The sequence below is a fragment of the Budorcas taxicolor genome, chromosome 25, assembly GCF_023091745.1.
Source record: "Budorcas taxicolor isolate Tak-1 chromosome 25, Takin1.1, whole genome shotgun sequence".
NCBI lineage: Eukaryota > Metazoa > Chordata > Mammalia > Artiodactyla > Bovidae > Budorcas > Budorcas taxicolor.
Window position 1 is genome coordinate 26,659,900 of NC_068934.1, and position 14,212 is coordinate 26,674,111.

Sequence of the window (14,212 nt, forward strand, 5' to 3'; positions counted from 1 at the left end):
TGGTTTTCAACAACAAAAAAAAATCACAAGGTATACAAAAATACATGCAAGTACAGCCCATTCAAAGGAAAAAATGAATCAACAGAAACTGTCCCTGGAGGAAAAAAACTGATGGCAGATATACTGGACAAAGACTTTAAAACAACTGTCTTAAAGATGCTCAAAAATCTAAAGGAAGCTATAGTGAAAGTCAAGAAAATGATGAGTGAACAACATGGAAATACCAATAAAGAAACATAAAACCTAAAAATAAACCCCAGACCCCAAATCCTAGAGCTGAAAACAACAATAAGTGAAATGAAAAAGAAAAATCACTAGATGGATTAAACAACAGATTTGAGCAGGCAGAAGACAGAATCATTAAACTTAAAAGATAGGACAATGCAAATAACTGAGCCTAAGAAACAGAAAGAAAAAAGATTGAAGAAGTTAAAAATATGATCATCACCAGAAACTTTGGAAGCCAGAAAGTAGTGGGCAGATATATTTAAACTGATAAAAAATAAAACAAATGTCAACCAAGAATCTTATATCTGGCAAAACTATTTTTTAAAAGTGAGGGAAAAATTAAGACATTGTGAAAGAAACAAAAGCTAAGGGAGTTCATCGCCACTAAACTTGCCCTGCAAGAATTAGTCAAGGCAGTCCTGCAGGGTGAAATAAACAGTAATTTTAAGCCATGTGAAAAAATAAAGATCTCAATAAAGGTAAATGCATGGATATTTATAAAAGCTAGTAATATGGTAACAATAGTTTCTACTTCCACTTTTTGTTTTCTGCATAATTTTAGAGACTAATACATTTAAAAGAACAATTGGTCAAAAAGGTAGTATCACTGTGACTTTGGTATGTAACTCTCATTTTAAAATTTAAGAAACAACTGCATTTAAAAGAATTATTAATTTATATTTTTGAGCAAACAGTGCATAAAGATGCAATTTTATGACATCAACAATCAAAAGGGGTGAGGATAGAACTATGAAGAAGCAGAGGTTTTGTACATTACTAAAGTTAAGCTGGTAGAAATTCAATTAAAAGTATTATAACTTTAGGGTGCTAAAGGTAATCCCCCATGGCAACCAGAATAAAAAGAGCTATAATAAATAGCTGTAAGCGAAGTCGCTCAGTTGTGTCCGACTCTTTGCGATCCCGTGGACTGTAGTCCACCAGGCTCCTCTGTTCTTGGGATTTTCCAGGCAATAGTGCTGGAGTGGATTGCCATTTCCTTCTCCAGGGGATCTTCCCGACCCAGGGATCGAACCTGGGTCTCCTGCATTGTAGACAGACACTTTACTGTCTGAGCCACCAGGGAAGTCCTAAATAGCTGTAGGATATATACAAAAGAAAATAAGAAAGAAATTTAAATATTCCACTATGAAAAATAAACATGAAACAGTAATATAGGAAATGAACAAAAAGCTCTAGAGCATATAGAAAACAAAGAACACAATGAAGAAGCCACTCCTTATCAGTAACTACTTTAAATGTAAATGAATTAAACTCTCCAAGAAAAAGAGATTGACAGAATGGATAAAAACACATGAACCAAGTATAAGCTATCACACAAAACTTACTTAAAAGTAAGTAAAGCCAAAGACACAAATAGATTAAAAGATATTTTATACAAATAGTAACCAAAAGAGAGCAGAGGTGGCTATACAAATGTCAGACAAAACAGACTTTAAATCAGAGTTTACAATAGACAAATGACATTATATACTAACCAGAGGTTCAAGAAAATAAAACAATAATTATATAAACATGTATGCATCTAATAGCAGGCCATCAAAACACATGAAGCAAATACTGGAAATATTGAAGGAAAAGGTAGACAGTTCTACAATAATAATTGAAGACTTCAATACCCCACTCTCAATCAGAAAGTAAGGAAAGAAACTGAGAATTCAACACAATAGACCAACCAGATCTAGCAGAACACTTTACTCAACAGCAGTGTCTATGTTCTCCTCACGTATACGTGGGATATCTTCTAGAGTAGACTAAATGTTATGCCACAAATTCAGTCTCAATAGATTTAGTTCTTTTCAGTTTTAAGAAATATTTATTTATTTGGCTGCACTGGGTCTTAGTTGTGGTACGTGGATCTTCAATCTTCATTGTGGCATGCAGGACCCTTTAGTTGCAGCATGTGAGATCTAGTTCCCTGACCAGGGACCAAACCTGAGCGCCCTGCACTGGGAGCATGGAGTCTTAGACACTGGACCACTAGGGAAATCGCTACTCTCAACAGATTTAACAAGACAGGCATCATACAGAGAATACATCATATTCTCTGATACAACAAGGGGAATTTAGAAATCAATAATACAGGTAAAACTGAGCAATTCACAAATCTTCGGAAATTAAAAAGCACACTCTATAACAACCCAATAGATCAAAAAGAAATCACAATAGATATTAGGAAATACTTAGGAGATGAATAGAAATGAAAACATAAAACTTATTAGACAAAGAAAGCAGTATTAAAGGGAAACTTATAGCCAGCCAGCTATATATGCTTACATGAAAAAGAAAGAAAGATGTCAAATCAACAATCTAACATTCAACTTAAGGAACTAGGAAAAGAAGAACACATTAAATCCAAATCTAGCAGATGGAAGTAAATAATACAGATTAGAGTGGAAATAACAAAATAGAGAATGGAAAAACAATAAAAAAAACCAACAGTTTTTTGAAAGGGTCAACAAAATTGACAGCTTTTAGCTAGATGAATTAAGAAAAAAGAGAGAAGACTCAAATTACTAAAATCAGAAATGAAAGTGAAGACATTATTATTAATTCTAAGCATTACACAGATACCAAAGAAAGACAAAGTCACTATTTTTTTTTAATTAAAATAATTTAAAAAGGGGAGGGGAAGGAAGACAGAAAAGAAAAAACTACAGACCATTATCCCTTACAAACATTGAGGCAAAAATCCTAAACAAAATACTAGCAAACTGAATTCAACAGTATTTAATGGATTATACACCATGATTCAGTCCCAGGAAGCAAAGATAGTTCATCATACCAAAATCCACCAATGTACTGTATCACAGTATGAGAATAAAAGAGGAAAACCACATTGTCATTACAATTGACCCAGAGAAATTATTTGATAAAATTTATAACACTTTTTCATGATAAAAACACCTTAGAAACTAGGAGTAGAAAAAAATTACCTCAACATAATAAAAGCCATACATGAAAAGCCCCTAGTGAAGGTCATACCCAATGGTTACAAACTAAAAGCTTTTCCTTTAAGATCAAGAATAAGGCAAAGATGCTCACTTTTGCCAGTTCCATTCATCACAACATTGAAAGTTCTATCCAGAGCAATTAGATAAGAAAGACAAATAAAAGGCATCCAAATTGGAAAGGAAGCAATAAAAGTATCTCTACTTATAGATGATATGATCTTATATGCAGAAAACCATGAAGACTCCATACACACAACAACAAAAAAATGTTTAATTAATGAATTCAGGAAAGTAGCAGGTAGAAAGTTAGCATTAAAATACTGCATTCCTATTTAATGACAATGAACAATCTGAAAAGGAAATTAGTAAAACAATCCCATTTACAATAGCACCAAAAAAAAAAAAAAAAGTACTTCAGAATTAACCAAGCAGGTAAAAGACTTACACAATGAAAACCACAAAACACTGATGAAAGAAATTAAAGAAGACATAAATAAACAGAAACACAACCTATGTTTATGAATTGGAGACTTAATATTATTAAGATGCTAATACTACCCTAGACCATCTACAGATTTAATGAAATTTCCATAAAATTCCCAAGGATAGATTTTGCAGAAGTTGAAAAACTCACCCTAAAATTCATATGGAATCTCAAGCGATTCAGAATAGCTAAAACAGTCTTGAAAGCTGAAGGACTCATACTTTCTGACCTCAAAATTTACTAACTATAAAGCTACAGTAATCAAAATTGCATGGTACTGGCATCAAGATAAACATATAGACCAGTGAGATAGAATAGAAAGCTCAGAAGTAAACCTCCATATCTGAAAATCTGTTCAACTGATTTTCAAAAATTGTGCCAACATCACTAAATGGGAAAAGGGCAGTCATTTCAACCAACGATTCTGGGGAAACTGGATATCCACATTCAAAAGATTAAAATTGGACCCTTTCCTAAAACCATTTACAAAAACGAATTCAAGATGAATTAAAGATCTGATCTTAAGACCTAAAACTATGATACTCTTACATGAAAACACAGGGCAAAACTTCACAACATTGCACCTGGCAATTATTTCTTGGAATAGAACACAAAAGGCAACAAAATAAAAAACAGACAAAAGGACTTTATGAAAATGTCTAAGTTTTGTACATCAAAAGACACTATGAAAATGTGGAATGGAATTCCACATGGAATGGAAGAAAATATTTGTAAATTATCTGATGAGAGATTAATATACAGAATATAGTAAGGACTCTTAAAACTCAACCACCAACAAAAATTCCAATTCAAATCTGGGCAAAAGACTTGAACAGACATTTCTCCAAATAAGATATACAGATGGCCTAATAGCACAGGACAAAATGTTCAGCATCACTAATTAAGGAAATGCAAATCAAAACTACAATAAGATATCACCTCACATCCATTAGGATGGCCACTGTCAAAGAGAAAATAACAAGTGTTGGTGAGGATGTGGAGAAATTGGAACTTCTCTACAGTTTTGGTGGGAACGTGAAATGCTATAGCCACTGTGGAAAACAGTATGGTGTGCTTCCTCAAAACAAAGGGCAGAGGGACAAGAGGGCATCAGAGGATGAGACAGTTGGATGGTATCCCCGATGCAATGGACATGAACTTGGGCAAACTCCAGGAAATGGTGAGGGACAGGGAGGCCTGGTGTGCTGCAGTTCATGGGGTTGCAAAGAGTCGGACACGACTGGGCGACTGAACAACAGCAGCAATTTCACTTATGGGTATATACCCCAAAGAACTGAAAACAGAGTCTCAAAGAGATCTGTACACGCATATTCATAGCAGCATTATTCACAGCAGCTAAAGCATGGAAGCAAACCAAGAATCCATCTAGAGATGAATGAATAAGCAATATGTGGTATGTTTACATACAACAGAATATTATTCAGTCTTAAAATGTAAGGAAACTCGGACATATACTATAATATGGATGAACCTTAAGGACATTATGCTAAGCAAAATAAACTAGTCACAAAGAGACAAATACTGAATGATTCCACCTGTATGATATACTTAGTCAAAATCATAGAAACAAAGTCCTTACTATCTTCTTTTCTGTTTGAAAAATGTCCCCCCCACAAAAGCTATGCATTATGTGAGTCCAACTTTGGGAATTTTCAGAATGTTATTTACCTCACAAAAAGCAAAAATCAACTTTTATACTTTTTCTCTGTAAAATATGTTGTTACAACTGATTATTAAGGTACTAAGAAAGTGAATAACTAATGTTACCTTCCAACAACTTCCTTATGGATATTTTTCCAGGAGTCCTTGTCTGAATCAGTTCCTAACTTAGGGTCTAGACTCTTCAGAGCAACACCAGCAACATTTACTCCACTCCATAAAGGCACTAAAAGAAATAAATCTCATAATGAACCCTTCTGCCCAATACTTCAGTTGTTTAAGTGCAGTGGATTTTTTTTACCCAGGTGTTGGCTTTATCATATTTTATTAATTTATACATATATGGTAAGTTTAGTGTGGTTTTTAAGAATAAAGTTAGGTTACTACCTTACACCATATATAAAAATAAGTTTCAAATAGACAAAAGTGAGAAATTTAAAAAGGAAAATAATAAAGTATCATAAAATATAAAATATGCAGTAGAATTTATTGGTAATTTGTGGTAAGGAGGCATGTTAAAGCAAGATACAAATATAGAATCCACAAAGAAAATAATCTATAAGAAATAACAAAATAAGAGGGCAAAGAGCAATAAATTAATATCACACTATTAAACCATACAGAGTTTTTTTAAATAAAATCATGGAATATTAAATGGGAGAAATTAAAACATATCTGGGAAAATTATTTTTAATGATTATTGTCTTTTAAGCTAAGACAATAACACCAGCCAACAGGGTCAAATTAAGGCACTGGTCAAAAAAATTTGTTTGAATCAAATAAAAATACTTATTATACTATGACCATTGAAGTATGAAGAAAAGAGAAGTACTTATTAAATGTTTTGAACAAATGTGATCGAATAAAGGAATAAATGGTGCCTATTCTCAATGGATCTATTGGCATTATGGAAAGAAGACTGATGCACATCACAGAATTAGAGAGCATCATAAGCATGAAGTTCTAATTGTGTAGCAGAGATTAAATGTTTAAGTTAGGAAAAGAGCCAAGACATATGACCTAAGTAATAGTTTAAATCACACATTAAAAAATTTTACTTCTGTGAAAAGTCAGGGAAAAACAAATCTCAAGAGTCACAAAGTAGATTAATGGTTGCCTGTGGTTAGGGCACCAGGGCAGGAATGGGAGTTCTTGGGGATGATGCAAATTTTCTACTATTAGACTGTGGTGATGGTTGCACAACTTTGTGAATAAAAGTCCAGTGAATTACACACTTTAAATGGGTAAAATTTATGGGATGTGTATTATATCTTAATAATTCTGTCCTTAAAACCACAATGAAAGTGCTCCAGACCAAAACAAAAAACAAAAAAAAAAACACACTCATTGAATTTTAAAATAGCTATATTCTCTATGCACTATTTTGTGTGAGGTAGCTAAATCAATGACACCAAAGACTGAAAGTTAAGGAAAACAACAGTAAAATGCCAACACTTTAAGGAAAATAAGCATTATTAAAGATAAGAAGTGTGATTATATAATGGTAATGAGTTTACACTTACCACTAGAATCACCATGTTCACCAATAATCCAACCATGGCAGCTGGAGGGATGTACACCTAACTTCTGTCCAATTAGGTAACGGAAACGGGCAGAGTCTAGATTACAACCACTTCCGATTACACGAGTTGCAGGTAAACCACTCAACTTCCAGACAACGTATGTCAAAATATCCACTAGGAAGAAAAATTTCTTGTTAGAGAAAGATTCATAGTAACTTCTTCTTACAATTTGATTTTCTGAATAGACAGATCAACTGACTTGGGGTCAAATATAGATTCATTAGGGTTCAAAATGAATCAAGTCAACAAAGAAAAAAGATAATCTCTCAGATGGGTTTTAAAACATTAAATGATTCACCATCAGAATTTTAAAATGAAAGATTCTTTTTTGAAATAAAATATGTGCCTCTGTATATTTAATGATCGGTGAATTATACCTCTTTAAGATCACCTAGATTTTTCCTCTTTAAGATCACTTAGACTTTTCCTCTCCATCACCACGGCCTCATGTAAACTATCAGAGTCTCCTACCTAGAATAAAGCCACATGCATGCTCAGGAAAAACATGAGAAGATTGTAAACTTTAGCTCTGTTGAGAGATAGATTTAAGGGCCCAGATGTGATAGATAGAGTGCCTGATGAACTATGGAATGAGGTTTGTGACATTGTACAGGAGACAGGGATCAAGACCATCCCCATGGAAAAGAAATGCAAAAAAGCAAAATGGCTGTCTGGGGAGGCCTTACAAATAGCTGTGAAAAGAAGAGAGGCAAAAAGCAAAGGAGAAAAGGAAAGATATAAGCATCTGAATGCAGAGTTCCAGAGAATAGCAAGAAGAGACAAGAAAGCCTTCTTCAGTGATCAATGCAAAGAAATAGAGGAAAACAAGAGAATGGGAAAGACTAGAGATCTCTGCAAGAAAATTAGAGCTACCAAGGGAACATTTCATGCAAAGATGGGCTTGATAAAGGACAGAAATGGTATGGACCTAACAGAAGCAGAAGATATTAAGAAGAGGTGGCAAGAATACACAGAAGAACTGTACAAAAAAGATCTTCACGACCCAGATAATCATGATGGTGTGATCACTCATCTAGAGCCAGACATCCTGGAATGTGAAGTCAAGTGGGCCTTGGAAAGCATCGCTACGAACAAAGCTAGTGGAAGTGATGGAATTCCAGTTGAGCTGTTTCAAATCCTAAAAGATGATGCTGTGAAAGTGCTGCACTCAATATGCCAGCAAATTTGGAAAACTCAGCAGTGGCCACAGGACTGGAAAACGTCAGTTTTCATTCCAATTCCAAAGAAAGGCAATGCCAAAGAATGCTCAAACTACTGCACAATTGCACTCATCTCACATGCTAGTAAAGTAATGCTCAAAATTCTCCAAGCCAGGCTTCAGCAATACGTGAACCGTGAACTCCCTGATGTTCAAGCTGGTTTTAGAAAAGGCAGAGGAACCAGAGATCAAATTGCCAACATCTGCTGGATCATCGAAAAAGCAAGAGAGTTCCAGAAAAACACCTATTTCTGCTTTATTGACTATGCCAAAGCCTTTGATTGTGTGGATCACAGTAGACTGTGGAAAATTCTTCAAGAGATGGGAATACCAGACCACCTGACCTGCCTCTTGAGAAATCTGTATGCAGGCCAGGAAGCAGCAGTTAGAACTGGACATAGAACAACAGACTGGTTCCAAATAGGAAAAGGAGTACGTCAAGGCTGTATATTGTCACCCTGCTTATTTAACTTCTATGCAGAGTACATAATGAGAAACGATGGACTGGAAGAAGCACAAGCTGGAATCAAGATTGCCGGGAGAAATATCAATCACCTCAGATATGCAGATGACACCACCCTTATGGTAGAAAGTGAAGAGGAACTAAAAAGTCTCTTGATGGAAGTGAAAGAGGAGAGTGAAAAAGTTGGCTTAAAGCTCAACATTCAGAAAACGAAGATCATGGCATCCGGTCCCATCTCTTCATGGTAAATAGATGGGGAAACAGTGGAAACAGTGTCAGACTTTATTTTGGGGGGCTCCAAAATCACTGCAGATGGTGACTGCAGCCATGAAATTAAAAGACGCTTACTCCTTGGAAGAAAAGTTATGACCAACCTAGATAGCATATTCAAAAGCAGAGACATTACTTTGCCGACTAAGGTCCGTCTAAGTCAAGGCTACGGTTTTTCCTGTGGTCATGTATGGATGTGAGAGTTGGACTGTGAAGAAGGCTGAGTGCCCAAGAATTGATGCTTTTGAACTGTGGTGTTGGAGAAGACTCTTGAGAGTCCCTTGGACTGCAAGGAGATCCAACCAGTCCATTCTGAAGGAGATCAACCCTGGGATTTCTTTGGAAGGAATGATGCTAAAGCTGAAACTCCAGTACTTTGGCCACCTCATGCGAAGAGTTGACTCATTGGAAAAGACTCTGATGCTGGGAGGGATTGTGGGCAGGAGAAGAAGCGGACGACAGAGGATGAGATGGCTGGATGGCATCACGGACTCGATGGACGTGAGTCTGAGTGAACTCCGGGAGTTGGTGATGGACAGGGAGGCCTGGCGTGCTGTGATTCATGGGGTTGCAAAGAATCAGACACGACTGAGCGACTGAACTGAACTGAATTGAACCATGAGGTTCTATGAAAGCAGGAAGTAAAGGCTAAGACACAGTTATTAACTGCCTGGCTAAGTACTGAAGGCATGCCCCAACTTGTACACAGAGCCCTGCACCAAAGACTGTACACAAAGCCCTGTATCTTTTGGTTCCAAGCATTTAAGGAAAGTTTTGTCCAACCAATGGCAGATCACTAAACAGATGAAACATAGACTTCTGGGTCTACATATAATAAAAAATACAGACTTGACAGGATTAACTCATAAAAGTCACAAAACAAACTACAACAAGCTGATGCAGAGCAAACACTGAGAAGAAAGAATTTCATTTACAGAGTTTTCCTATTGTAGTTTTTTAATGTTCAAGTTTCAACAAATTATGAGGCATGAAACAAAATAAGCAAATACATATCCTACAAAGAGAAAAAAACATCAACAGAAACTCCGTGAGAAAGCCCAGGCATTAAACAACTACCCTGTCTTCAAGTCCACCGATTCTTTCTTCTGCCTTCTCACTCTGCTATTGAGTCCCTCTAGTTAATGTTCATTTAACTTTTTAACTTCAGAATTTCTATTCTTTTCTAAAAAATATTATTTATCTATTTAGTAATAATCACCATTTGGTGAGAGATCAGCTTGATTATTTCCTTTAGTTCTTTAGACATGCTTTATTTTAGTTCTTTAACCATAGTTAAAATAGTTCATTTAAAACATCTGATAAATTTCTATTCAGTTACTCTGGCTAGAATTTCTAGCATGATGCTACACAGAAGTGGCAAAAGCAAGTCTCACTGCCTCATTCCTGGTCTTAGAAGTAAAATCATTCAGTCTAGTACCATCAAGTATAAGGCTAGCTGGGTTTTTTGTTGTTGTTGTTGCTTTTTTAATTTTATTTTTACTTTATTTTACTTTACGATACTGTATTAGTTTTGCCATACGTTGCCATGAATCAGCCACGGGTGTATACGAGCTCCCAATCCTGAATCCCCCTCCCACCTTCCACCCCATATCATCTATAAGGCTAGCTGGGGTTTTTTAATAAATATTTTTTTATGAGGTTGAAGAAAATTCCTTTCATTCATGGGTTGGTAAATTATTTTTTTAAATCATAATTCAGTGTGGAATATTGTTTACTGCCTTATCTGCATCTATTAGCCTTTTATCATTATATAATATTCTGGTCTACAAAAATAATTTTTGTGTTAAAGTCTAATTTCTGTGATATCGGTATAGCAACTCCAGCTTTCTTTTAGCTCCTATTTGTATGCGATATCTTTTTCCATCTTTTTATTTTCACTTTACTGTGTCTTTTTATTCTCTTTTGAATAAAATATTTTTTTCAATTTTTATTAGAGTATTCTGTGTGTGTGCTCAGTCCTGTCCAACTCTTTGCAAGCCCATGGACTATAGCCTACACCAGGCTCCTTCTGTCCATGGAATTTCCCAGGCAATAACACTGGAGTGGGTTGCGATTCCCTTCTCCAGGGGATTTTTCTGACCCAGGGATTGAATCTGTGTCTCTTGTGTCTCCTACATTGGCAGGCAGACTCTTTACCACTCCACTACCTGGGAAGTCCCTTTTCGGAGTATAGCTGATTTACAATGTTGTGTCAGTTTCCAGTATACAGCAAAGTGAATCAGTTATACATATACCCACTCTTGGTAGATCACTAAACAGATGAAACAGACTTCTGTGTCCATGTATAATAAAGAATACAGATTTGACAAAATTAACTCATAAAAGTCACAAAACAATATATATATGTACATATATCCACTCTTTTTTAGATTCCTTTCCTATGTAGGCCATTATGGAGTATTGATTAGAGCTCTCTGCGCTATACACTAGTACCTATTGTTGTCTATTTTATGTGTAGTAGCGTGTATATGTAAATTCCAATCTCCCAGTTTATCCTTCCCTCCCCCTCCCCTGGTGAACCGTAAGTTTGTTTTCTACATCCGGGACTCTACTTGTTTTGTAAATAAGTTCACCTGTACCTTTTTTTTTGATTCCACACATAAATATGATAAACAGCATATGACAGGCTTCCCTGGTGGCTCAGTGGTAAAGAATCCAGCTGCCAATGGACGAGACACGGGTTTGATCCCTAGGTTGGGAAGATCCCCTAGAGAAGGAAATAGCAACCCACTCCTTTATTCTTACCTGGGAAATCCCATGGACAGAGAAGCCTGGCAGGTGACAGTCCAAGAGGTCACACAAGAGTTGGACACAACTTAGTGACTAAACAACAATGCATAAAACTTACATGTCAATTATATATCAATAATGCTGGGAAAAACAAAAGTATTGTGTACTTTGGATGGGTGTGGTTTATCGTCATAAATTTGCTAAATGACATTGTTCTAAAAAGAAAAAAAAAAAGAAATGCTATGGAAAGGTCAGTTTTCGTTCCAATCTCAAAGAAAGGCAATGGCAAAGAATGTTCATACTACTGCACAATTGCACTCATCTCACACGCTAGCAAAATAATACTCAAAATTCTCCAAGCCAGGCTTCAACAGTATGTGCACCGTAAACTTCCAAATGTTCAAGTTGGATTCAGAAAAGGCAGAGGAACCAGGGATCAAATTGCCAAAATCCACTGGATCATTGAAAAATCGAGAGTTCCAGAAAAACATCTACTTTTGATTTACTGACTACGCCAAAGCCTTTGACTGTGTGGATCACAACAAACTGTGGAAAATTCTTAAAGAGATGGGACTATCAGACCACCTGACCTGCCTCCTGAGAAATCTGTATGCAGGTCAAGAAGCAACAATTAGAACTGGACATGGAACAACAAGACAGGTTCCAAATTGGGAAAGGAGTACATCAAGGCTGTATATTGTCACCCTGCTTATTTAACTTACATGCAGAGTATATCATGTGAAATGCTGGGTTAGATGAAGCACAAGCTGGAATCAAGATTGCCTGGAGAAATATCAATAACCTCAGTGACACAGATGACATCACCCTTAAGGCAGAAAGTGAAGAACTAAAGAGCCTCTTGATGAAAATGAAAGAGGAGAGTAAAAAGGTTGGCTTAAAACTCAGCATTAGGAAAACTAAGATATGGCATCCGGTCCCATCACTTCATGGCAAATAGATGGGGAAACAGTGGAAACAGTGTCAGACTTAATTTTGGGGGCTCCAAAATCACTGCAGATGGTGATTGCACCCATGAAATTAAAAGACACTTGCTTTTTAGAACAAAAGTTATGAGCAACCTAGATAGCATATTCAAAAGCAGAGACATTACTTTGCCAACAAAGGTCTGTCTAGTCAAAGCTATGTAGTCATGTATGGATGTGAAAGTTGGACTATAAAGAAAGCTGAGTGCTAAAGAACAGATGCTTTTGAACTGTGGTGTTGGAGAAAACTCTTGAGAGTCCCCTGGAATGCAAGGAGATCCAACCAGTCCATCCCAAAGGAAATCAGTCCTGAATATTCATTGGAAGGACTGATGCTGAAGCTGAACCTCCAATACTTTGGCCACCTGATGCGAAGAGCCGACTCACTGGAAAAGACCCTTGATGCTGGGAAATATTGAAGGCAGGAGGAGAAGGGGACGACAGAAGATGATTTGGTTGGATACTATCACTAATGCGATGGACATGAGTTTGAGTAAGCTCTGGGAGTTGCTGACAGACAGGGAGGCCTGGCGTGCTACAGTCGGTGGGGTCGCAAAGAGTCAGACATGATCAGTAACTGATCTGAAAGGAAATATCATCCTTATGCAGTTAAAGGGAATAGAAAAGACTCACCTGGATTTGAAACAATAAGCATCTTACAGTCAGGACTATTTTGGACTATGGCAGGAATGGCTGACTTCATGATATCCACATTACGTTGGACCAGGTTAAGGCGACTTTCTCCCTCTTGCTGCCGTGCACCTGCTGTAATAATAACTAATCTGGAATTTGCAGATACACTGTAATCTAAAGAAGGAAACAGAAAATATCTGGATCAAGACTGCCAGGATCTCTGTGCCTTAATTCTTTAAAAGTCTACTGTATGGTGATGGTATTAAAGTACTCTAATACTGCCATGGCTTGCACTTCCGAATGAACAGATTTTCCACACAGTAATGTTATCTCTACTGATCTCCAGTAGCATATTGGGCACCTACTGACCTGGGGAGTTCCTCTTTCAGTATCCTATCATTTTTCTTTTCATACCGTTCATGGGGTTCTCAAGGCAAGAATACTGAAGTGCTTTGCCATTCCCTTCTCCAGTGGACCACATTCTGTCAGACCTCTCCACCATGACCCATCTGTCTTGGGTTGCCCCGCTGGCATGGCTTGGTTTCATTGAGTTAGACAAGGCTGTGGTCCTAGTGTGATTAGATTGACTAGTTTTCTGTGAGTATGGTTTCAGTGTGTCTGCCCTCTGATGCCCTCTTGCAACACCTACCATCTTACTTGGGTTTCTCTTACCTTGGAATGAAGGGATGAAGCCAAAGCAAAAACAATACCCAGCTGTGGATGTGACTGGTGATAGAAGCAAGGTCTGATGCTGTAAAGAGCAATACTGCATAGGAACCTGGAATGTCAGGTCCATGAATCAAGGCAAATTGGAAGTGGTCAAACAAGAGACGGCAAGAGTGAACGTTGACATTCTAGGAATCAGCGACCTAAAATGGACTGGAATGGGTGAATTTAACTCAGATGACCATTATATCTACTACTGAGGGCAGGAATCCCTCAGAAG

At 36.8% G+C, this 14,212-nt stretch overlaps 1 protein-coding gene across 1 annotated transcript in view; it reads right to left on the reverse strand.

Moving 5' to 3' along the window:
• Positions 1–14,212, reverse strand: part of LOC128068659 (L-lactate dehydrogenase C chain) — a 38,276-nt gene that overhangs the window by 10,158 nt on the left and 13,906 nt on the right. Inside the window, exons 3-5 of the mRNA XM_052661793.1 lie at positions 13,267–13,440; positions 6,888–7,061; positions 5,473–5,590 (exon numbers count right to left, since the gene is read on the reverse strand). Of these exons, the coding sequence (XP_052517753.1) occupies positions 5,473–5,590; positions 6,888–7,061; positions 13,267–13,440 (466 nt within the window). The remainder of the gene's footprint in view (positions 1–5,472; positions 5,591–6,887; positions 7,062–13,266; positions 13,441–14,212) is intronic.